General features: G+C 38.9%; 2 protein-coding genes across 4 annotated transcripts in view; one reads left to right on the forward strand and one right to left on the reverse strand.

The window, feature by feature from the left end:
* Positions 1–18: 18 nt before the first annotated feature.
* On the reverse strand, positions 19–22,194 carry COPS2 (COP9 signalosome subunit 2). 3 transcript variants are annotated; one of them, XM_082061316.1, is made up of 13 exons: positions 22,037–22,194; positions 12,313–12,426; positions 11,193–11,270; positions 10,464–10,589; positions 8,420–8,509; positions 8,226–8,303; positions 7,255–7,429; positions 6,036–6,214; positions 5,857–5,909; positions 4,827–4,924; positions 3,093–3,175; positions 1,521–1,579; positions 19–774 (listed from the first exon to the last, which is right to left on the reverse strand). In XM_082061316.1, exons 1-13 carry the CDS (start codon positions 22,088–22,090, stop codon positions 630–632), a joined length of 1,332 nt encoding a protein of 443 aa, XP_081917442.1. In that variant the 5' UTR covers positions 22,091–22,194; the 3' UTR covers positions 19–629. The 3 variants fall into 3 exon arrangements, with proteins under 3 accessions (XP_081917442.1, XP_081917441.1, XP_081917443.1); XM_082061315.1 differs by having other exon boundaries at positions 8,420–8,530; XM_082061317.1 differs by lacking the exon at positions 22,037–22,194 and adding an exon at positions 21,432–21,558 and having other exon boundaries at positions 8,420–8,530.
* A 238-nt stretch (positions 22,195–22,432) lies between these two features.
* The window catches only part of GALK2 (galactokinase 2), a 46,484-nt gene continuing 45,915 nt past the window's right edge, over positions 22,433–23,001 (forward strand). Inside the window, exon 1 of the mRNA XM_082060973.1 lies at positions 22,433–22,806. The gene's annotated coding sequence lies outside the window, so the exon portion shown is untranslated. The remainder of the gene's footprint in view (positions 22,807–23,001) is intronic.

The following is a 23,001-nucleotide window of genomic DNA, read 5'->3' on the forward strand; positions in this document are numbered from 1 at the left end:
ACAGCAAGAAACAAACTGTACAATTTCTGAACCGCACTGTTTATTTTGCTGCTTGAAACCTAAGTGACAGTATGCCACTATAATTATGGGGTTTCTTCTAAACCTTTACTACACTGCAGGTACAGAAATATATGGACACATTTTTGGAGAATTGACATTTTGCAAAATGCAGCAAACATTTCAATTTATACATGAGAAAAGGAAGTGTTCAAAAGGGTATGCATTTCAAGTTATTGCAGGTTATTTTTGTGAGAGAATTTCTGCAGGTAAAACATGTTTAAATTTAACCAACAGTAACGTGTCAGTGTATTCAAAATCATGACAAAAATCTTCTCTCTGGTCATTAACTGCCCTTTGACAAATTACTAGGATGTTGTATGTTTAGGGCAAGATGTCAATACAGCATAAATCCCGTGGCATTTTGGTTTTCTTCTGGAGATTAAAGCTGTTTTTTTCTTGGGATAAATGCAGCAGCAAAACACAAACCAGCTGATCAAAAAAGCACTTCTGCCATAACTCCAATAATTTCAGGGCACACCAACCGACAGTAGTTTTGCCATTCCCAGTTCTTTTAATGTTTACATGACTCCACTGTTGCCTTAAGTATGTTTGTAAAAGCTTGTTTTCTGTTAGGCCAGCTTGCTGACTACAGCCTGGTTGAGAGAATTTAGTTGGTTGGTCCATTTATCTAACGCAGTATACCGTGCACCACCTCTCTTCTGGTGATCCAGTTCTAGCAGCTGGTTGACTTGATCAATTCGGCCGTGTATAGTGCTAGAAGTAAATAAATACATAACTATAAATTGCTAATGCACATGGAAATAAGAGCTAACAATAAATCAGAGGTAAAATAAGAGGTCCTCTTATACTAGAGACACATGAACTCTACTTCGGAATCCAGCAATTTATAATATATTGTCCTGAGCAGTACTGCCCATTTAGTTGTTATGATGGGAAATAAAATGGACTAATTCATTGGGAAATATGTATATTATCTCCCTAGCTATGACCCGCATACAAGTCTGCAACAATGTGAGGTAAACAGTTATTGACAAGCAAAGAATCATTTAATATGGAGATCTATGTAAAAATAAATTAAAATATAAACCTACATATGGATTATATTTCCCTAGTAGATACAACAAGTTACCCACCAAAAAAGATTTTACAAATTGTAGTCATGTTTTTCCAGTCAAGGAGAACAGACTACTAAGTTGTCAACTTGAAAATGTGCTCAAAAGTATACATCGGCATAAGCACCAATTACTAAGAATAAATAATTCAACTAATTTATCACATAATTAAAGTAAAAACATGCCACTCAATCTCTTTCTATAATTTTCTTGGCTCACATCTTACAAATATATCTTACTGCTCATAAGCCAAGCAAATCCAAACAAAGTCAGCACTTTCAGGTCTAGAGTCAACCAATATTGTCACAATGCACAAAAATACTGTTTTGTTGCTTCTTGTATACTTTATAGTAATCAAAGATCAGTAATCAAGAATAAAGTACATACTTATCCAATATGCACTGCACAAGCAAGCTTTCCACATCAGCTACATCTATGTTTAACTCCTAAAAGAAAAAGAAAACTCATTATGCTGCTGCTCTGTTTTGCAACATCCTTCCAATCTTTATTTTCATATGAAGAATTTGGTTTCATTTCAATTTTTTACTGTTCAAAAATATCAAGTCAATAATGGTCTATCAAATAAAAGTACTCCACCCCAAAGTATATATGGCAAATGATCAAGAGATACGTAGCCTCTCAGGAGAGGCTGAAGAATCTAAAGCAAAAATTTTGGAAGCTCCAGAAACAAGTTCCTTTGCTGACTTACTGAAAACAGAACAAAATGGAGTGTGGGGCAGGGAACAAAATGAAACACTACGAAATAAAATAAGACAATAATTATCAGAAAATAATGGGTCTGTACTCAAAACTATTTAGAAGGCTAATTGCCTCTTCAAGCTCAAGCGAGTTCTACAAGTGTTAAGGCTAGCTTAAAAAAAAAGCACACGAGTTCTAAAGAAAATCAGGAATCGCCAATACTTCACGATATATTTTGGAATTTTGTGAATTTTTGCAAGAAAAATCACAGACGCACAGGACATGGAAATAGTAATCTATTGTCACTGGGTTTTGATTTTGTTCTTTCCAGATTAGGGAATTAAATCAGTAATCATGTTCCTACCCAGATGCAAGACTCTACACTTTCCCTTGTTATATTTCATTAAGTTTTTCCCTGCCCATCTCTCCAGCCTGTCCAGGTCTCTGGATGGCAGCACAGCTTCCAGTGTCAGCCACTCCTCCCAGCTTGGTGTCATCAGCAAACTTGCTGATAGTACACTCTATTCCCTCGTCCAAATCATTGATGAATATATTGAATAATATAGGCCCCAGTACTGACCCCTGAGGCACGTTTTATCTGCCACGTATTGGAAAACAGCTCTTCCTGTTGTCCTTGATCCCTCTTGCCAGGTTTAATTCTAAGGAGGCCTTAGCTTTCCTAGTTGCCTCCCTACACCCTCTGACAACAGCCTTATGTTCTCCCCAGGTGGCCAGCCCCTCCTTCCATGATCTATAAACTCTCCTCTTCCACTTGAGCATACCCAGCAGTTCCCTGTTTAACCACGCAGGACTCCTGGCTCCCTTTTAGTAGAATAGTTGGTTTGTTCTATTACCCCAGTTCTGGAATTCGTATCACACAGACATTTTAAGATATCTTTTAAACAAAAGGAATTAAAATTTAGATTTCTATGTTCATAAATTTAAATTCATAGTTACAACTTGAATTATACAAATTCCACTTTTTATATTTCTCTTCAGAAAAGCGCTTTTCTACACCAAGTAGAATATGGTAACTGAGTATTTCAGAAATATATCATATTACATATTATAAAAAGCATCGGGATGACACCTGCAATTTACATTTTCACTCTGCCAAGCTGCCAGCAGTGCATCAGTACTACTTTGTGGTTTAGATTATATTTTAGATGTTCTATTTCTGGAAGCACTGTATTTATTTAAGAACTTTTATTCACAATTACTAATTTGCTTAAGCAAATGCAAGGCTCTGCTGACACATACCTTAGAAATAAAAGGAATATGTATTCTTGTGTAAGGCTTAATTAACTTTATAAGCACTTGTGTTCTGATGTTTCGCAAAAGCTCTGTAAGAGAAGAAAAAAAACTGTAAAAACAAAAGTACTGAAATAAAGATGCAACACAGCTCTGAAGGTGGACTTGAGTTGAAAACTGTATGGAGCACTGTATTCTCTGGTACAAATTTAAACTATTCAAATTAACAGGATAAATCATACAGATTAGTGCACAGTATGCCTGCCCCTCTAATTTATAGCTAGAATGCCTGCCTTGTACAAAAGTGAAAAGAGGCTTTCTTAAGGCTCAGTAACTCACATATGCATGAACTTCATGGGGGATATTCACATTTTAGGTTAAAAGATCAGGGCCTAATGGTATAATTATGATGAGGAACTGAAGTATAAAACAGTCTGCATGAAGTGGCTGATTCTGCTTACATAAGATTGTGCAGCCATTGTTTTACACATGTTTACATTATTAAAGAAAAATTGGATAAAATGAAAGCAAAAATTACAGCTGTAAATTAACAGAAAAAGACCTGGATCCATTTTTACCTAACTAGTTACACAAGGAGTGTTTATATAAAGAAAAATAATACTGAAGACCAGATTAGGTATCTCAATAAAACTAAGGAGATTAAAAGAGTGAGGCAAGGGATATAAACATTCTAACCATGAACATGCATTCTGTATTACTACAGAGTGGAAAAGATGAGAATCTCTTTTTTCCCCCCTGCATATCACTAGCAGACTATTATCATATAAGGGGTGAAACTCAAATACTGTTCAGTCCTTTGATTCAGCTCTTCTCTTGCTTTCCAGTTCTGTCCTACTTTCTTCCTTAAGCATCCCTCCCTAACCTTGCAGAGCCTCCCTACAAGACTTTGAAGCTTACCAGTAGTCCACACAAGCAGCAGTAGAGGGGTTATATTTAGGTTCCCCTGCTGTTTGCTATGTTCTCTTTTACAAACAAATGTAAGAAAACCAGGTCTCCAGATTTAACTCTTCCCTTTCGTGTAGCTATCCAGCTGAATGATCTTGCAGTGCCACAGTAAGACCCGCTTGTTGTGAAAACAGTAGTTATCTGAAAAACTCCACGCTATGTTCAAGTGAAGAGACTTTAAAATTCTCAGACACATGACAAATGCAGGGGGTAACTATAATATATTAATGGAAGGTAACGGCACGTGTTAGTGTGTTTCCCTGTTTTATTAAGGAGAGGTACTATAAATCCAAACTTTGGTTTCAATATACACATTAGAATTATGTATCTTGTTACATATTTTATTATTACACGTTTATTAATGCAACCTTCAGTACACTGTCTACATATTTTGTCTTTAATCTGGAGCAGAAAGTTAACTGTATAAATCAGCAAACATCTAACCTGAGACTGAGAAAAAACACCTTTACAAGTAACGCTTGCCCTCATTTAATCCTTCCAATGGAAAAAAAACCCACACCACTCAAAATATTCAGTGCCTAACACCACTGTAAATATTATCTTAAAATATCCACTCTTGCTAGAACTTTCTCCATAATTCCTGCAATTCTTCACAGTCATTCTACACGTCTGCATGCACGCTGACCATGACCAATTTCTAAAGAACTTAGAAACACTAAAGGAATCATCCATAAGTAATTACAAAGAACTTTCATTCTACCAAGAAGAAAAATAAACAAGTAGTGGGGGAAAAAAAATAAAAGACTGCAAAAATACCTTCAATGTGCTCCCTTATGAAGGGATCATCCATGATGTTGCTGTGATTTGTTTTCAGAATCTTCTCAAATTCAGTGATGTCGTTATTCTGATAGGCACTTCAGGAAAAAAAAAGACCGAATTATTATTTTTAAAAGTTAAACAGACTCATAAGACTGTGTTCTACTACTTCTAAAAAAATCCCTGTATTTAGTTTTGGTGGCAAATAATTATATTCAGAAGCTTTATAAGGAAAAACTATTTCAAGATGAGATGCAACAGAAATTACTTTTATCCTATTCAAATTTTAGTAGCATTTACAAAAGTTTAGTATGAACATTTAGTTACTCCACAAGTGCACTATAGTTTTAAAACCTTTGTACTTTAAGAAGTTATTATTTAAAAAAGTCTAGACCCTAAAAGGAGCCAATTGTGAAGAGTACCATTACTTGAATTTTGGCTTCATGAAGCCACACTTCATGGAACTAATAAGAGCTAAAGAGTCTAGAGGGCTGTTGCGGTCTCTACAATGTCTGTCTTAAGCTGAATTCTGAAAATACTGAAAGATGGAAGAAATTCTGACTTCCAGGATTAACCATCAGTAATTCTGGCATAATATTATTATACTGTTTAGATTCTTATTTATAGCTTATTTGTAGGTCTGTATTGTTTAACTAGACAATCTTGTTATCTGAGAAAGGATTACAAAAAGAAGGTGGGTCACTCATCTCAGGTTCTCGTATATAATACGGCAAACCCTAAAGACCAGTTGCACTGCAAGGTGGGACAACTCTAAGGAATGAAATAAAGTTTTTGCCACTGCAGAAGAAATTCACTGTAGTAGAAGATAGAATGTTTCTGTATAGTATAGTATAGTATATAGTATAGATACTTTGGTAGAAAAACAGTCTGCAAATATTTGCCCAATATTTATGAAATAACTGTGTTAGCTGTGCAGAGAAAAGCCACCTCTAAAAATACTCCACTTCTGGTTTAGAGACTACATATTTTTATTTTTTTGTTCTCTTCTCCAGAAAAATCAAAATCTTACCTTACTAAATTTGTCATTGCTAGAATCTCTGGATCATTTTTGTATGGTTTAGCCTGCACAGAACAGAAAGCACAATACGCATGTTTAGATTTTCAATATTTTTTTCCATTTTCATCTTATGGGTAATTTCCCTATCAATTCAAAAAAGGGGGGGGGGAGGGAAGGAAAAAATAAAATACCTCCTGAGAGTCAAATGGATTTATTCCAGATTTCATGAGCATGTTTGCTAAGACCAAGTATTTTAAGCAAGTGGTTCTTCTGGGGCTCCCTGATTCATCATAATTCTTGAATGCTTCAAAAAAATCAGTATGTGCCTTTTCAAACTCTCCTTCTCTTAAGTGCATTTTGCCTCCACATTCTGAAAAGAAAAAAACACAGATGAAAAGGAACACTGTGTGCTTGTTGCCGACTACAACAATTGTGCTCAGAAGTTCCATGCTATTTCTAAATAGATTACTGAAATATTTTCAGGAGTCCTTTCATTCTCTGAGGCATTAGGCCTTTCACATACAGCATTGCCATTTGAATAAACCCATTTCAAAGAAGAAAAAACAAAACGCAGCCCACACCATAAATCTAAAAGCACACTAATCCTCACAGCCAATAATTATTTAACCTTATGTTAAAATGCTGTAAAAACTGTAATGGCATTTATCTCAGTTTCAAAGGCAACAGACTTGCTATATTTATGGAATTTTCTCAATCTGTTGAGCAAAACCACATGGAAAAATTGAGGAATACTTTATCTTTCCTTTTATTTCTGAAGTACCCACTGCTGCCTGATTGTCTGCACAAGTGCCTACACTAGGGGAAGAAGGAGGGCACAACAGCATTCCGGAGAAGGCTTTTTTCAAGACCCGCGGCACATTTCCATTATAATTCGTCATTACAGATAATAAAAAAAATATTTTCAAATGCATCTTAAAGCCCTTCAGTTCCTGATGAATTTTAGCAAGGTGAGACATCAAACACAAATTTATAAAAGGGGAGTGCAGAAACTGCAGTCCCTGCCGCTAGCAGTCCTGTCAAGCCTTTGCATTTCTCCTTTGCAGATGCCTTTGCATTTCTCCGTTGCTGCCTGCCATGGTGTCAAACAGCTCAAGTCTTCCTCTTGCTCTGCTATTGCTTCTCTGCCACAGTACACGTGTCCTGCCCCCTCTGACCACTGCAGCTGGCACTCAGGCACCAGAACAGCAGAGCTGTTTGCAGGAGGCAAACACTAAATGATGAGACTGTAGCCACTGCATTTGTAGTTCTTTACTTTCATATAGCTGGTCTGCCTCTGAATCTACAGGATCTTCTGTCTTCTTTATAGTTGGAACCAGAAAAAACATATCAGATTTTTGTAAAAGTAATCTATGTAACAGACATTAAATGAAAAATTCAAGATTAACTTGCCTCTGATAACTCCCATGATCAGTGGATGAGGAATGGCTGACTTGATGTGCAATGACTGTTCATATAATGCTTTAAGTTTTTTGTTATTTTTCTGTGCTGTATACATTTGAATTTCCAAAGCATAGATTTCCAATAGTTGAGTACCTTTTTTTAGATCATCTTCCCCATCATCAGTCTAGAATAGATTAAATAACAAATACTGTGAAATTTTTAGAGAACAGTGATTTCAGTTTTATTACCAAATAATCTCAGTAATTTCCTGTCAGCAATAAAGATATTCCTATTAAACCAAAACATAATACTCAAATAACTTATCACAGGCCAAGTTGTGAAAACCTTTATTTAAAAAGTCAGTATTTTGGTTTATTTAAATGTTTTCCTTGCAACAAATTTCAGAACTTTGCCCTTTATTATTTTCCAGTTCCGTTAAGCCACACTCTCGGTATATCAATGCAATGACTGACACACATACATATATATAAGATACTACATACAACTCTTCTGCTGCCTATAACAGAATCATTTCCCAGAAATTTGTAACCCATTTTCCATGCTGGAGGAAGAAAAGGGGAGACAAACAAGCACAGCAGGCTGCATGGCCAATTCCCCCCACACTTCCAAATGCAAAAGTAGCAACTGTACTTCCAGTTTTCAGTAAAGCTCACTTGGCATCTTCACTGTGTTTTAAAATACATGTCTATATATTATAGGCTATTCATATGTGCTTCTCATACCTGCACCTAACTAAAAGGAAACGTAATCTACAGTTGTGAATAATTTTTTAAAAATCATCTTTAAGCAAGAATAAAACATCATTTTTTGGTTCACGCTATCACACAGATCACAAGTGAAAGCAAGCACAGTATTTTTCCCTCTGTACTAAAGCTCAGCAACATGCCTCAAAGGCCAACACCAGATGTAAAAAAAATCAGTTGTTTACTAAGCTACAGTGATTTAGAATATAAAGGTACCTGGCATGACTGATGCAGCTGACGCAAAATCTTTTGTAACTTTCCGTATTCTTCTCGTTCTAAATATAATTTGCCAAGCTGTAATGAAAAAGAAGCTGAAGTACTATTCTATCAAGATTTCAAAATTATCATTCATAGGAATTAGCTGAAGGTGTCACAAACAAAAGCAAAAAATAGTAAGTTATATATTTTACCTTTGTGTTTGTCTTAAACCACAATCTATCATTCTTAGCATCTTTCAGAGCTTCAAGTGTTGTTTCATAGAATTCCTGAAGCAAATCCATCTGACATAAAAAATCAGAATTCTATAATTGTAAACAGCAAATTTGTACCTGTTAATAAAAGTCAATCTGAACAAACTAAAAGTGCATGCTTGAACTTCAAAATAAGGTATCTGCAATCTTATCAAATGTCTGCTTTTAAATTGTAAAGAGCCCCTAAGAAACAAAACTTAAATACATTTGCTTTTATTATATAGATATAATTAAAAAGTATTCGCATTTTAAGATTTGCAACCATCTATCCTGCTACTGAAAAGCGAATGCCACCTTATACAAGCCCATCTTATACAACCAAGTATTAAATTTTTTTATTGTGTAACAAAAGACAAATAATAATAGGCAACATTGCTCCTACTTAAAAGTAGAAAAACAAAAAAAATTTACATATCAAAAAGAAAATATGATTTACAAAGAGAGAGAAATGGCAAAAGGAAAAGATTTTTTCTCACAGAATCACAGAAGGTCACGGATTGGAATTGTCTCCGTAATTGCCACTAGGTCATAATCTCCTGCCCTAACACAGGTTTCTAACTCCTGCCTATTCCCTATGCTGCACGCATTGGTGTGCAGGCATTTCAGAGAGCGAGCTGAGCACACCCACTTCACCCCAGGGCTATGGGAGGCCTCCCAGCCTTCATCAACTCTAGAGTGATGCCCTACAGATGCAAGCCCAGCTACCACCCCATTCCCCTTCGAGTCTAGTTTAAAGCTCTCCAAATGAGCCCTGCTAATTCCTGTCCCAGCATCCTTTTGCCCCTGCGAGATAAACCTTTCCCACGTATCACTGTTTGGACTGGTGTCCTGTAAAACCAGCCGTTATCAAAGAACCCAAAGCCCTGCCTGTAGCACCAGTCCTGGAGCCAATTGTTTACCGACTGAATTTTTCTATTCCATCCCATATCATCACCCAAAACTGGAAGGAGGGAAGAGAAAAATCACTTGAGCCCCAGACTCTTTTACCATCCGTCCCAAGGCCTTGAAATCTTTTTTGATTCCCTTCAGACTGTGGGATGCAGCTTCATCCCCATCTGTCTGGATTCTCCTTTCTATACTGTCAGTGCTGCGTGAAAGAAAGCTCTTGAGTACAAACTGTTTCCTTGCAGTAAAACCCCAAAATACAACATCCAAAATGGAAATCAGAGTACTGACTGTGACCTTTAACAAAGGTGCTACAGAAACTGCATTAGTATTGTTTACAGCCATTGTTCTTTTGGGGATAACTCGATGTGTAGCCACAGGTAAGAGCTCCAGATTGACCCTCCAACGGCAGTGAGACCTAACACACCGACCTCTGCCAGGATCGTCTAAGACAATCCTTTACATCTCAAGAGCAGACCATCATTCAGCTATTAAACTTGCATTTCCTCTGAGTGGCAGGACAGGAATGATTGTGACAATGACAGAGGAGTCATCACTACAGACCAGTGATGGTCTGCATGCAAGTGCTACTTCCAGATAGACAATTAGAGGAGCTTTCTACTCTCTGTAAAGCTCCCACAGCACAGAAGCTGGGCTGTGTATCTATGAACACGTGCCTTGCTTGCACACTACGCTCAAAACCAGGCAGTGTGCAACACCAGCACTTCAGTGCAAAGTTTTCAAAGGTTTCCCTCTCCACACAAAGTAAAAAAAAAAAAGTATTGTTTAATTCCAAATTATTTTTGAGAAGGCACGTAGAGTGTGTAGCTACTGTGCTGAAAAAATAAAAGCATTTACTTGGCTTATTAGCATAGAAACCCCAGGGAAGTATAGCTGGAAAAAAGACAAATTTATGAAAAGTCATGCATGTTGATAAATATGGGAGATATATTTTAAACATATAACAACAAATTAATACTGCAAATGTTCTCTATTAAGATCAAAAAATCCCCAACTAACAGCCGACCATACACAAACAAGTCCACAGTTAAAAATGCAAAAAGGCAAACCATGAACACAGAAGAACTGATGATCTAACCTGCTTAGAAGTAGATATATAATCAAGAATAGAATTGATGGATTTTTCAGAGTAATTCCTTGTAACTGCACTCCGTATGTAGGTCAACAGTTGTTTATATCTGTTCATCATTTCCGGAAAATTAGTCTAAAAGAAAAACAAAACTACATGATAATTTTTGTTTTCATTATTAAAATCCAAGTTATATCTTGCAAATACACAGACAGAAGAGAAAGCATAGCAGAAAGACTATGCAGTAGTGGTTGCTATAAGGAACTTTTACATCACCGCTCTATTCATAAGCAGCAAAATCAGGAATTACTTCAGCAAGACTGCATGGAATAGATATTTAAAACACTTCTATCGACAAAGAAAGTAGAGTTGGCTCTACAACTATTTGGAGCAGTTGCATATGTAGCATGTAAATTTTTCCCGGATTTGTTCTGGTGAAGTACCCTATATAGAAATGTTAACGGTTTCAGTGCTGTGATCCCTCAGGATAGCAAGGCCTGAGCCTCAGCTTGCAGAAGGTATCAGCTGACCACAGCAGCTGTTCTGGATCCATTTTGCCTTTGACTTGCAACCAACACATCATTTCCCTGCCATGCCTGTAGTGGCCATTAAAAGCCACAAAAGACAAGTTCTGGCAGATTGAGTTGTCATAGCCATAAATTAGAATAGTAACTTAAGATCCCTGGATCAAAAACATATTTATGCCTTTTACTCTCAAGTGATGGCTGTAATTCCTACCAATTTAAAGTTTATTTTAATCATCTGTTTCAGAGCTTTGAATCCCCATTCTCCTTTTTCACCTTCGAGCTCCAAAACCTGAAATAGAAGAATTTTTTCAACGTTATTTAGGAAAGCTTTATTCAAACTTAAATTGATTTGCATCTTGTTTAAAATGTACACATCCCATACATGCCTTTTCCCCCCACTTTGATCCTTACAAAGTCATGTTTCACTCTGCCCTCTTCTTCAATTTTACTCTTTCCTGATATTATTGAGAAAGTTAATAAGGGGTATGTATCTTATTAGTTTTCCTAACTTAAATGCCATAGGGAGGGTGAATTGTTTTGTTGTCGCTGTCTAACACCAAACAGTAAACTTTAATGCCACTCCATAAATACATATACACAAAAAAGTTGTAAGACTTCTTGACTAAATTAGTCAAAAATTTACACTTCTGAATTACTACGATTTCTTCATATATCAGAAAGGCTTCTAGGCTTTAATGTAACATAATTAATGTTACATTATGTTTGGGAATGTTTTGTAAGCAAAACTTTTAGAAAGTTTTTTTAAGTCATACATAAGACTGTTAAACACTATAAACAAGCCAAGAGATGCAAAAATCTATTTCTCCTTCAAAAAGTTACGTCTAACATATTGCTTTCTGGTGGCAGTGTGCAAACATTAAAAAATTAAAACTGATACGAAGGAAAGAAACTCTGTGTCATTTAGTATTTATACATTTAAAGCTTTGGAATCAGCAAACCAAATATAATACCTAAGACACTGGGGAAAACACCATTTCACTTAAAAAAAAATGAATGGATCTGGGTTCTATAGTTGACATATGAAAACACACTTAGGACTGTTTAATTAACTTAATAAATCTTGAAGATTTAAAACTCAGTTCTGCAATAAAACAGGAGTATTCCGTGTCCTATTTATGCTCCCTGGGAATGATGCTGAAAGGCAGTCAGCCAGGAGTCCAAGTTGTCCAAATATAAGCTTAGCACATTAATAAGTTAAAGTCTAAACATTACTCTTAAAATTCCAGAAAACAAATCAAATGCTAAGCAAATTTTAAAATGTGAATTAATCTACAAAAGCCCCAAACACATAGAATATAAAGACAGAAAACCTTCTGAAAACTGCTTAATGCTGCTTTGGGATCATCTTCCTTCAAAGCTTTGGAATTGTAGTATTGATTTTCCAGATCCACATTTGGTTCAGAATTGCTGTCTTCAGAATATTCCTACATTTTAAAGAAAAAAAGGGGGGGAAGGTCAAATTAAAAGGTTCAGAACATCTAGCATTCTGCTGAAAATGGATAAAATATTAAGACATACTGCTCAAACTGACCCGGAATGCTTGTGTATTAACAGAAAATCATCCGTTTTGGAGCTTGAAACAGATGCGGACTCTTAGGATGATTTCATCCCTCTCCCATTTCTCGGCCAGCCCCACCATCCACCAGCGCTTCCCTGTCAACAGATTTCTTTCTGGACTCGTGAACTCATAGCTCTACCAACTCCGCCTTTATGACAAGTACAGACTGTATTACTAAAATTCTGCCAATTTTGGTATTTAAGGACAGCCGCCTAATAGCAGATGCCATTTCTGTACGGGGGAGAGAACATGCTGGCCACTAGTCTTGTACAAGGCACTCTCTTATATGACTTCGGCTACCCCCAGAAAAGACTGTGGCTGAGTTGCCACACAAGTAATGATTCAGCAATGGAGGAGATAAAATGCTCCCATGAATCTCTCTCTAAACTGCCTTTTAATGCCATAACGATTCATACTTGTCTAAGGAAATTAAAAAAAAAGAATAACGACAATAACACCAGCTGCTTCTGTGCTGAGAAGCAGGAGATGATTGAGAAAATGCTAAAGATACTGCCAAAAAGGGCTGGGGTGGGGCACAGGCACAATAATTTAATCAAATAATTATCATGTATACTAGTGCCAGATAAATTAAAGAATTTACTTCTACCAATTATTACTTCATCTAAGGAAAAAAAGAAGTACTCTGAGGCTTTTTCTGCTGGAAAAAAAACTAAGTATTTTGTCTTCTTTTGCTGAAGGACAATGTTTTATGTCTGAATTAGAAAACACTAACAAAGCTCAAATAATTTAATTTGAGGTTTACATGAGTCAAAAATATATCACACCTCTGCATTTTCAAGCCAACTTCTCTCAAGAGAGTGCTACTAGGAGATGAACTGTTGAACAGAATCTGTTTAAATCTCCAAGTTACTGTCAGCAGCGTCACCTTCCCTTGTACCATTCTAAGCTGTGCATAGTCAGGTGCCCTTCTTTAAGCTGGCATTTCTTCTTTTACTGTACTTCTTCATGAGGCACATTTATTCTTTTGCTCATTCATATATTGTTAATATTAATGGACTCCTTCAAAACCATGGGAAGGAATGAAAAAAAGATGAGGCAAAAGAAGTTTTAAATTAGCTCTCTCTTCCCTACAGTGCAGGCAAATCTTTCAACGTTTAAGTTTTCTGGAGTTCTAATGGAAAAATTAATTATGGAAGCTCACAGTTGCCTCAAATTTTATTAAACATGGTCCTTGAGACATTTATCCTTTAGCCTGATAATGTTTCTATTTGTTACATGTAGGCAAGTTGTTCACATACGTATTTATTTATACTCACACAATGTATTTGTGTTTAGTGAGAACCAATGGACTTAAAGGCCTAGGGAACTCCATAACCCTGTTCTCTGAATTCCCAGAGAACTATAAAACTTAATACTGAAAACTGCAAAGAAAACAGGAAGCAAGTGTCTCATTTCACTGGACAGACTTTCATTCTGGTTATCTTGTTTTCGTAAATTCTCTATCCTATTGACCCAACATTAATGGAGCCACTACAAGAACACGCACACGATGTCAAGAGCTGTAAGCGTATCAGGCACCTTGTGAAGAGATCGGTTGCCAAAGCTTAAACAACACAGCATTTAAGATACGTATCATCAGCTGACGTCTTGTTTATACTAAACTTGAACAATGAGGAATATTTTTGGCAGAAGTATCTATCTGTAAAGATAAAAGGAAAGCAAACTAAATTAATTCCTTTTAGGAAGCAATGTGCCCTGTTAGCCTCAAGCCAGAAACATCTGAATTTTCATCTTAGCTCTGGCAGTGATTCTGGATGTGGACTCATGCAGGAAGCCTTTTATTCAGGTAATTTTTCTCAATGCTACTTAAATGTTCCATAAAGCTATTTTCATAATAATATTAATACATAATAATATGTGTTGAGAGACAGTTTTTTTCCTAATCGAAACACTTTGAAATCAATCAAAGGTAGTGTCTGATGTTCTCACAGCTCTATTCTTCCCTCACTTGATGCCTGTTTGCCTCACGTAGAATTCTGGATGTTGATATGGACTCAAAGGCCTAAGGGAGATAGGGCTTTCCTACTTCTGGAAAAAGTAATGTGCTTACTTTAAAAGATATATTTAGACTTAATGGCTGCGAAGAAAAATTTAAAACCATGAACTAAGTATGACATGATGTTGTGAGTCTGTAGATAATAAACCAAAGATCAGCCATGTAGATACTGCATCTTAATTTAAGCATCAATGCTAATTATGCAAGTGCTGATCAATTCAGGAGGACCAGCACTTTACTCTTCTGAAGCAGAGATGGCTTAGTGCAGTACCATGCCAATGTGAGAACAGTCGGCTTTTGCCAAAAGCCAAATGAAAGGAGGAAAGGAAAAGTGTGAAGCTGTCTCCTCCAAGTTCAAACTAAGAAAAAGATGCATTTCCTTCCCAGTACTGAAACCAGAAAAGTTCTTTTAACAATAAATTCAGATATTAAAGGCCTAACCTTTCCTCACCCTCATTTTAACACCCCTACTTCCTGCCCCAACAACTTCCCCAACTCAACCCTTTTAAAAGACAGAAAGTTTGTTACATCGAACAATGCAGTACCAAAATAAAAGCACACAAAAATTAGGTAGAATATCTGGTTTACAGAAAGGATTTCGACATAACTCTAAAAATCTCTACCATCTAGACCTAATATTTTGCCGAGTGATGAAGACCTTTAATTATAACATCAAAACAGAAAAGCACCTGTGTGATATACTGAAGCTCCAGCTGATGTAAAAAAAGGAACAGATCTTGGTGATATTTTTTAAATGGACATCAACACTACCAAGTACAAATGAACACAAGACAAGTCTGAGTACACAGAACTGATCTTTGAAACGTATTTAGTTCTCCCTTCCTGAGAGGATCAAAAGAAACAAGTAGGTTTTTTAATTATTACTCATGAAATCAGAAAGCCCTGATACAGCTTTAAAAAAAAGCAGCTAAAAAAAAAAGTTCAGACATTATTTAAGCACTGCTCCATTGAACATCTGCATCCAATCCCAGCACTTTTTGGGGAAAGAAAAACTACCACACTACCTCAACTGTAATGGAGATAAAGCCTCTGACATAGCTTCCTCTGCCTGGAACATAGCTCTTTCAAACCATTTTAATAGAAGTTAAATTAGCACCAAGGAACCAATTCATTTTACAAGTCTTTATTACATTACATATTAAGTTTTCATAAAATTTATTTCATCTAGTAAACAGCTTTAACACATTAAATCTCAACTTCTAAAATGAACACAGGCAGAAGACAATTCACCCCAGTCAGCTTTCCTCGTCCTTTCTAGGGCATGGATCCATTTGCAGTTTCTCCGCAGCGAAGGCCGGCTCAGAGCATTCAGCACTCCCCAGCCCTCTCTGGTCACGTCTGCTCCTGGCATCCCCCTTCCCCTCCACTGCAGCAATTCACCATTTCATGCTGTACAAGTCCTTGGTGGCTGATCCCGCTCGGGCTGAGCGACCGGACCCGCCAGCGCTCACACACAGTCCTGGGGCTGGTGAGACACGGCAGAGGAGCCGCTGACCCGGGAGGTTAAAACCGGGCGCGGTTTCAGAAAACTGTAGCGGGAGCCGTAGTCCATGTGGGCTCAAGAGATTACACAGAGCTCCTGGAGCACAGCACCTCTCCTCACAGACAGAATATAGATTAACTTGGAGACCATACCACTGTATCAGTGACATTTAACGGTATATTTGTGGTATTCTGGCAGATTAGAGCAGCACATTAACGCGAAAAAGTTAAACGTGCAAACGCAAAGATAGCTTTTATGAAAACTACTGTTGTTTAGTTACTAGTTTTCTTGTCTCCTCTCTTGCCTAAAGCACTTCCTTAACCTCTATGGCGAAGTGGCATGATAATGTAAACTTTTACTTCTCTGTTTATTATTCACTGGCTGTATAGGAACCAAACTCCTATTTTGCAAACCTTTCTTATAAAAAAGGGAAAGTAGCTACTCAGAGGATAACTTTCCAGACAAAAGACACAATACAAAGAGTTCTATTTCTGCAGAAATTTATCCTTCAAGGACATTGTTAACAATACTTATTACTGTCAATTTTCAATTGCTGGTAATTTTACCAAATTTCAACCACTGGGCTGACTCAAACCATTCTTTTTTTATTAAGTGCAATTGTTTCTGAGAACAAGTCTGGTACAAATTTGATTTTACTTCAGCTAACGTTGTTTCATAACCATGGCATTGAGGTGGTCTGCTATATCTAGGATTTGGAGTGAAGACCTGGTATTTTGCAAGAGAACTTGTGATGTGGGTTGGGGGGTTGTGTGTGTTTGTTCAAAACAAACAAATGCCCAAATGAGGCCAACTGAAGACAAAACAAAAACACGCCCAAAAAAACCCACAAAAAATGCCCACAAACCTGCAAGTAACTCCTAAATATATTAATATATTAGCTTGCCAGCTAAATTTCTCAAACATTTGGTCTATAATTAATATGCACTATTTTCACATAGCTCATATGCACTGGCTGCAAAAGTTACCAACCGAACCCCATTTGCTCTTCCTGGTCCCCCGGCACCAGGACAAAAAGCAAATACCAGTTTCTGTCTGCATTTGCCACTGGTATCCAGGCACATGAATATAAAGAAAGCAATCAGACTGGAATGCAGAAGAGTAAGGGGAGAAAGAACATAGACAAACCTTCAGAGTAAAACCAAGAGTGTTATTTGTGTAAGAAGAGTGCAAAGCCATGCTTTGGGAGTCCTGGTTTTCTTTTCCCCGTTGCAGGTCTCTGCTCTCCCGCAGGTCACCCGGCACCTGCTGCCTCACACCGGGGCTGACACCAGGAATAAGGAGTCTGGGAAGCCAGCGACTTGCAATGGGGTCAGTACAATTCCTAGAAAGACAGCGCTCTGCCTTTGTTTTATTTTATTTTAAGCAGAAGTTGGAAGATGCACAGAAATGAGACGGGAGACCACGGAAAGAAAAACCTGGGATTATGAGAAGAGTATCAAAAAGAAGTGCCTTTTCTTTCTACCTCTATCACACAGCTCTTCTGTAGTTCTAGGCATCCCTTTCTAAGAGTCCAGTTTTTAGGATAATTGGGATCTAATTTACCTCTGTTTAACACCCACCTGCATATCAGATTCTGGGGAGCTCTGTTCTGAACAGTGTGTGGAATACTCTCTCAAAAAGAAATCAGAACTTGTATCAAACTTGTCAATGTTCAGACAGAAAGAATTTACTAATTACTCTTATGTTTTTGCCTCAATACTTCCTTTTGAGCAATTATGGTAATGGGTGAAATAAGCCACAAATATATTAGTTTTGTGTTTAAAGATGTCTGAAGAAAATGCATAGAACATCAGCACACACACTGAATTAATATAAAATAAGAAACTAATTAATTCAGAGACCAGTATATAACCTGTCCTCTGTGAAGCTCATTGAATTTTTTTAAAATCACAAACTAATGTAATTAAACATAACAAAGAAACAGAAGAGAGTGAAATGGATCTGCTTCATTAGATATTTCCCTAGTTCTGAATGCTTGTTTTTGCAGCAACAAAACTTCTTGTTCAAAGTATGTATGTATTATTAAAAATGATGGCAATACTGCCTCATAAAGAGGTGGGAAGAGACGACAACATCTGCATGAAATTTCAAGTGTATCTTTAAAAAAAATGCATCAATATAAGGTAGGAGAATTTCCCTGCCTACTGATGAGATTGCTTATCAAGTCTGGTAACATACAGAAATTCCTTGTGAGTATATTTCTTCCTGTTGTAAAGAAAGAGCAAACCAATCTACATTTACTAAGCAACCTTTCTGATAGCTTGAAATAAAAGGAGTGCCTGTTTCCTAACTTTAACCCAGCCTGAAAAGGGAAACCCTCAGTGATCTGAGGGTGCGCTCCCCATATTTGAGCCATGCCAACCCTCTTGAACCTGCAGCCATCTCACCAGGGTGCAAACTGCTGGAATTGTACACGGCTCCTCTGCTGAAGTCACTGAAATGACACAACTCCATAACATAAAAAGACAAGTTGCCCAGCAAACAGATTTGTCTGTCCTTCCCCCAGATTAAAGTTGAATTTCAGAACACAGTAAAATGTCTCACTAACAACACTGAAGACAAATTCCTTATTCATTTAAAACAAAACAAAAAAAACAAGATGATGTTTTACAACAACTGTCAATGTGTTGTCATTGTGCCTGGAAGAAGGGCTGAATTTAGTCTCAATTCTAAACATGGCTTTTTATCTGAGACTGAAACCAAACATTCACAATGGTCCTTCCCTCTTCCTCCTCATCCACCCTCACACTGAAACTACTAAAAAGAACCAGGACTGAAACCATGTAAGGCACCTAACAGCACCAAACTAGAAATTAAAATTGCGTGGATTTCATGACCAGTAGACACTATTCTGTTCATTGAAGCATAAAGTGGAATAATCCATGTTATAATCGAGGCTGTCACTGTACGTTATTAGCAAATTGTGAAGCTAGGTCCATCCACCCACAAACATAAATGAAATCTTTCCTGATATCAAGACCTCCAACGTATAAAGTTAACTTCTACAGGATGGGTTGAGGTCATTTACATGCAAACCCTTGACTTTTAACCCAGTGAAAAACTAAGCAGAAACAGTCAGCTATGATCTATAAAGTGGGTGGTCTTCAGTTGTTTAACAGTCTATTAATTACTCTAATTATACAGAAATCCACGATAAAGCTAGGAAAGAGCTGGGCCTTCAGAATACCTGTTCACATTTCAGTTCAAGTGCGAAACATTTGCATAGTTAAGGAAATGTAGCCGACTGGTTCTAACCTATCAGTGGGTCAAGAGCACATTTAAAGAGGAACAGCCATAATCTCCTGTAATAAAAGCTGACAAAATGAAAACTTTTTGGGGAATCTTCTTTTCACTATTATTTTTATCCTAGTAGCTACCCTGGGAGACCTGAATCTAGTTTCACCGTACTGTATTTTGACAAAAGAGCTATTTCGTTCACGAATGGCTTCTGTAATTTCTGCCTCTCCTCCTATTCCTTAAAAAAATATTCACCAACACTCACATGTGCTCTTTAGTTTTCAATTCTGTACTTATCTGAGTGTTTTGCCTTGTATCTTTTTGTTTGTTTGTTTCAAACCCTTCTGCAGCAGCCCTTACACTGAACTTAAGAACCATGCATTCCCTTATAGTCTTCTCTTAATTTAACTAGATTTATATCAACATGAAAGGAAGAAATCAGGCCCTGTCTTCAGGGCCTTTAACTATTTTCCAAAACAATTTTGCAGAACACTGCAATTACAGTCTCAAGCACGTTGGAAAACAACATCCAACCATGGTTTGTTAGTCCAAGAATGCTGAAACTACTCTAGTTGGAATACCTTTATTCTTAAATTCTGGTGGTTTGGGTTTTTTTCCCTCCCATCAGTTATAAATCCAAACTAAATGTAAAAATCTGGTTTATTTTAATATGTAGCTTAACTATTATTTGATGCTTTACACGGAAGTTACATACTGAAAAGAAAAAAAAAAAATAACATTCTCCTAATTATTTCAAGGAGAACTTTTAAATTTTGCAAAGGTCTGGGCTAGTGGTAATTAATGGTGAAAACGTTCCAGGAAAAGTTAATAGTCAAGGGCTGAAATTTGCCACAAGCAAGAAGTTTCAGGAAGGTTTTTCCAATGAGGGGAAAAAAGTACTTCAGGACAAAGAAAAAGCATTGGACCAGCAATTATTCTTGCTGGAAACTGATATAACACATCGTGAGCTATGAGCTACATTCTTACTCAGACCTATATGTGGACAGCTGCATTTGAACACTGAAAAATGTAATTCCAGTGGTTTCTCTACATGTCCAGTTCTCACGCTATGGATACTCAACAGGAATTCTGCTGTGTTTAGTATTCCTTTGGTTGTATCATACAGAAAAATAAACACAGTGTTTTAAATCAGGACACAGGTTTCAGTGTTACTGAAAATGAATGGAAACTGACTTTGAAACAAACTGGGCCAATAAAATATTCGTAATAGTCTCAGTGTATTGCCTTTAGAAAGCTTGCTTCTCAAAGTTTGTGAATCCATTCATGGACTTAAGTGAAAGACTAACAGTTCTCAGAATCCTGATACAAGCAGCTCAGGTGGTTAAGATGACAATACATGTCAAACAAGCGCTCTTATGTGACTTTAAAACACTCAAAAGCAAAACCAGGTGCATGTATTCCATATGTCATTTGTTCTGAGCAGCTCATAACATAAACTGCCCAGAAACTGTTTCAAATAAAATCAGACATGTCTTTTAAGTGTATTCATAAGAAGCAATTATTATCAGATATTTCGTTAGAAAGCAAATCATCTGGAAGCAAGTGTCTGGGGTTTTTCAGTTAAACTGCAGTACTGTAAATACAGGTTTAGCTGAAATTAATGCAATACAGACTCTCAAGCCTCAACCATACACAGCTTTTTAAAAAAGTGCTTCTGTTTTCAAAACCTATGCAAAGTTCAGAAAAGCAAAAAAACAACCAAACTAACCTCAAGCTCCAATATGATGATGGCAATAGAGTCACAAATAATCAGACATCGCAGAAAACACATTTTGTTTCAAATACAACAGCTATTGAGTTTACTAACCTCCCCCAAGGTGGTTTTAATCATTGGGAAAAAAAGTTTCTTATAATTCAAAGGAGATTTGTTACATCAAAACAACCCCAATATATAACCAATTTCCTCCAATAAATCACTCTGTTGCTAACTACAAGCAGCATTTTTTAACTGTAAAAGCTTAGAACAAACCCTGGTGTCAGAATGTGACTAGATAAAACATTTAAAACCCCAAACCCTGCAATTAAAAAAAAAAAAAAAAATCAACCAAACAAACAAGGGCAAAAAGCTCACCAAGACTAGGAGGGCAAAAAGTTAAAAACCAGTACACCCTTGACGTGCTGCATCCGAGACCGGCTGTGTGGCCATTGCTCCTCACTCCCGTTTCTCTTGCCCCCACTTTTTGCTCAGTTCGACGCTCAGGCCGGCACACGAGTGACACCTGCCCCACGGAGCCCTCAGCCGCGGGTGGGGACGAGGCCTGACAACTTCAGGACTTCACTTCGTGCCTGATGCTCCGGTCAGAGGCGGGGGGGGCAGCGCCGGAGCTCCCCGTGCCCTGTCCCCTGTGTTAGACAAACGGGGGCCCGGGCTCCCCGGGCCCGAGGGGGCCAGCCCGGGCCTAGCCGGCCTCCGGGCCGAAGTCGGCCTGTTTATCCGCGGAGAGGTGGCAGGGCGCCCGGCGGGGCCCGCTCCCAAAGCAGCACCCGCTGCCCACCGCCACCAGCCCTCCGGCCCGCAGGGAAACTCGTCCTGTCAGCGCTCCCTCCCGGGGCAGCACCGGCGGGGCTGCTGCTGCGGCGGGCGGCGGCCGCGCCAGCCCCGGCCGGGGCGGCACCGCTCCCGCGAGGCCCCCGGCCGCACCGCGCCCCGACCTCCCCGCGCTCCCCGCGCCCTACCAGGTCGTAGTCCTCCTCATCATCGCACATGAAATCATCCTCCATGTCAGACATCTTGGCCGGAGGACGCGCGGGGGGAGGGGAAGGGGGCGGGACAGGGAGGAGGCAGCGGGGACGGCCCCTTCTCCCACAACCCCGCGCGGCGCTGCCCAATGTGGCTCCGCTCCGCCCGGAACCCGCTGCCGCCCGGTGCGGGGCACACGGAGCCCAAACCGCGCTGCACCGCCGCCGGCTTCCTCTCCCTGCTAGCAACCGGCCCCTAGCAACCGCGGCTGCGGGCGGAGCCCGCGTCCCGCCCGCCCTCCCTGGCGGCCTCCGGGGGGGCGCTGCGGCCCCGCCTCGCCCCCTGACGCCGGAGGGGCCTCCGCGGCGGCGCCGCCTCTCAGCGGGGCGCAGGGCCCCGGCTCTGCCGCCGCCCGCCCGGCCCGGAGCGCGCCGGGATGGCGCCGGGGCCGGCCGCCGCGTCTCCGGTGTGAGCGCTGCGAGCCCGACTCCATCACCGGGGCTGGGAGTCTGTGACTGCGCGTCTCCGATGGGAATGTCCGGGAGCCCGGCCCTGGCTCGGGCGGCGGCGGCGCTCAGTCCTTGGTGCAGCCTGTTCGCCTCAGTCAGCGCTGAAGGGTTTGCATGCGCCGTGTTTACCATAAGCAAATCATACTGTATCAGCAATCTGAAAAGGCCTGAACTGCAAAAAACACCGAACTTGCAAAGCACCGGCTTCCTAAAGACTTTTACACACTAATTTCTGCTGCTGTCTTCAGCTGAGTGAGGTAAAATCCCGTCAGACAAGCGCGGCCTGTCCACAGGGCCCGCGGTTCTCACACACCCCCGGGCCTACCAGCAGCACTGGGCCTCCATATTCTTCTGTTGTGGATCATTTTATATTATTACAGTTTCTGACTGTCTCTTTTATTTCTATGGCTACTTCTAGGCCTTTAAAAAATTGTGTTGCTATTCTGCCAACC

This window comes from Streptopelia decaocto, assembly GCF_964273445.1.
Source record: "Streptopelia decaocto genome assembly, chromosome: 9".
NCBI lineage: Eukaryota > Metazoa > Chordata > Aves > Columbiformes > Columbidae > Streptopelia > Streptopelia decaocto.

Excerpts from the sequence above, each read along its gene's own strand:
- COPS2 (XM_082061315.1), bottom strand. The coding sequence starts at position 22,090 with ATGTCTGACATGGAGGATGATTTCATGTGCGATGATGAGGAGGACTAC. Across the intron at positions 8,531-10,463 it reads ATATATCTACTTCTAAGCAG|AATTCTGATTTTTTATGTCA; the intron begins GTTAGATCATCA and ends TTACAATTATAG. Across the intron at positions 3,176-4,826 it reads CATAAGGGAGCACATTGAAG|AGCTTTTGCGAAACATCAGA; the intron begins GTATTTTTGCAG and ends CTTCTCTTACAG.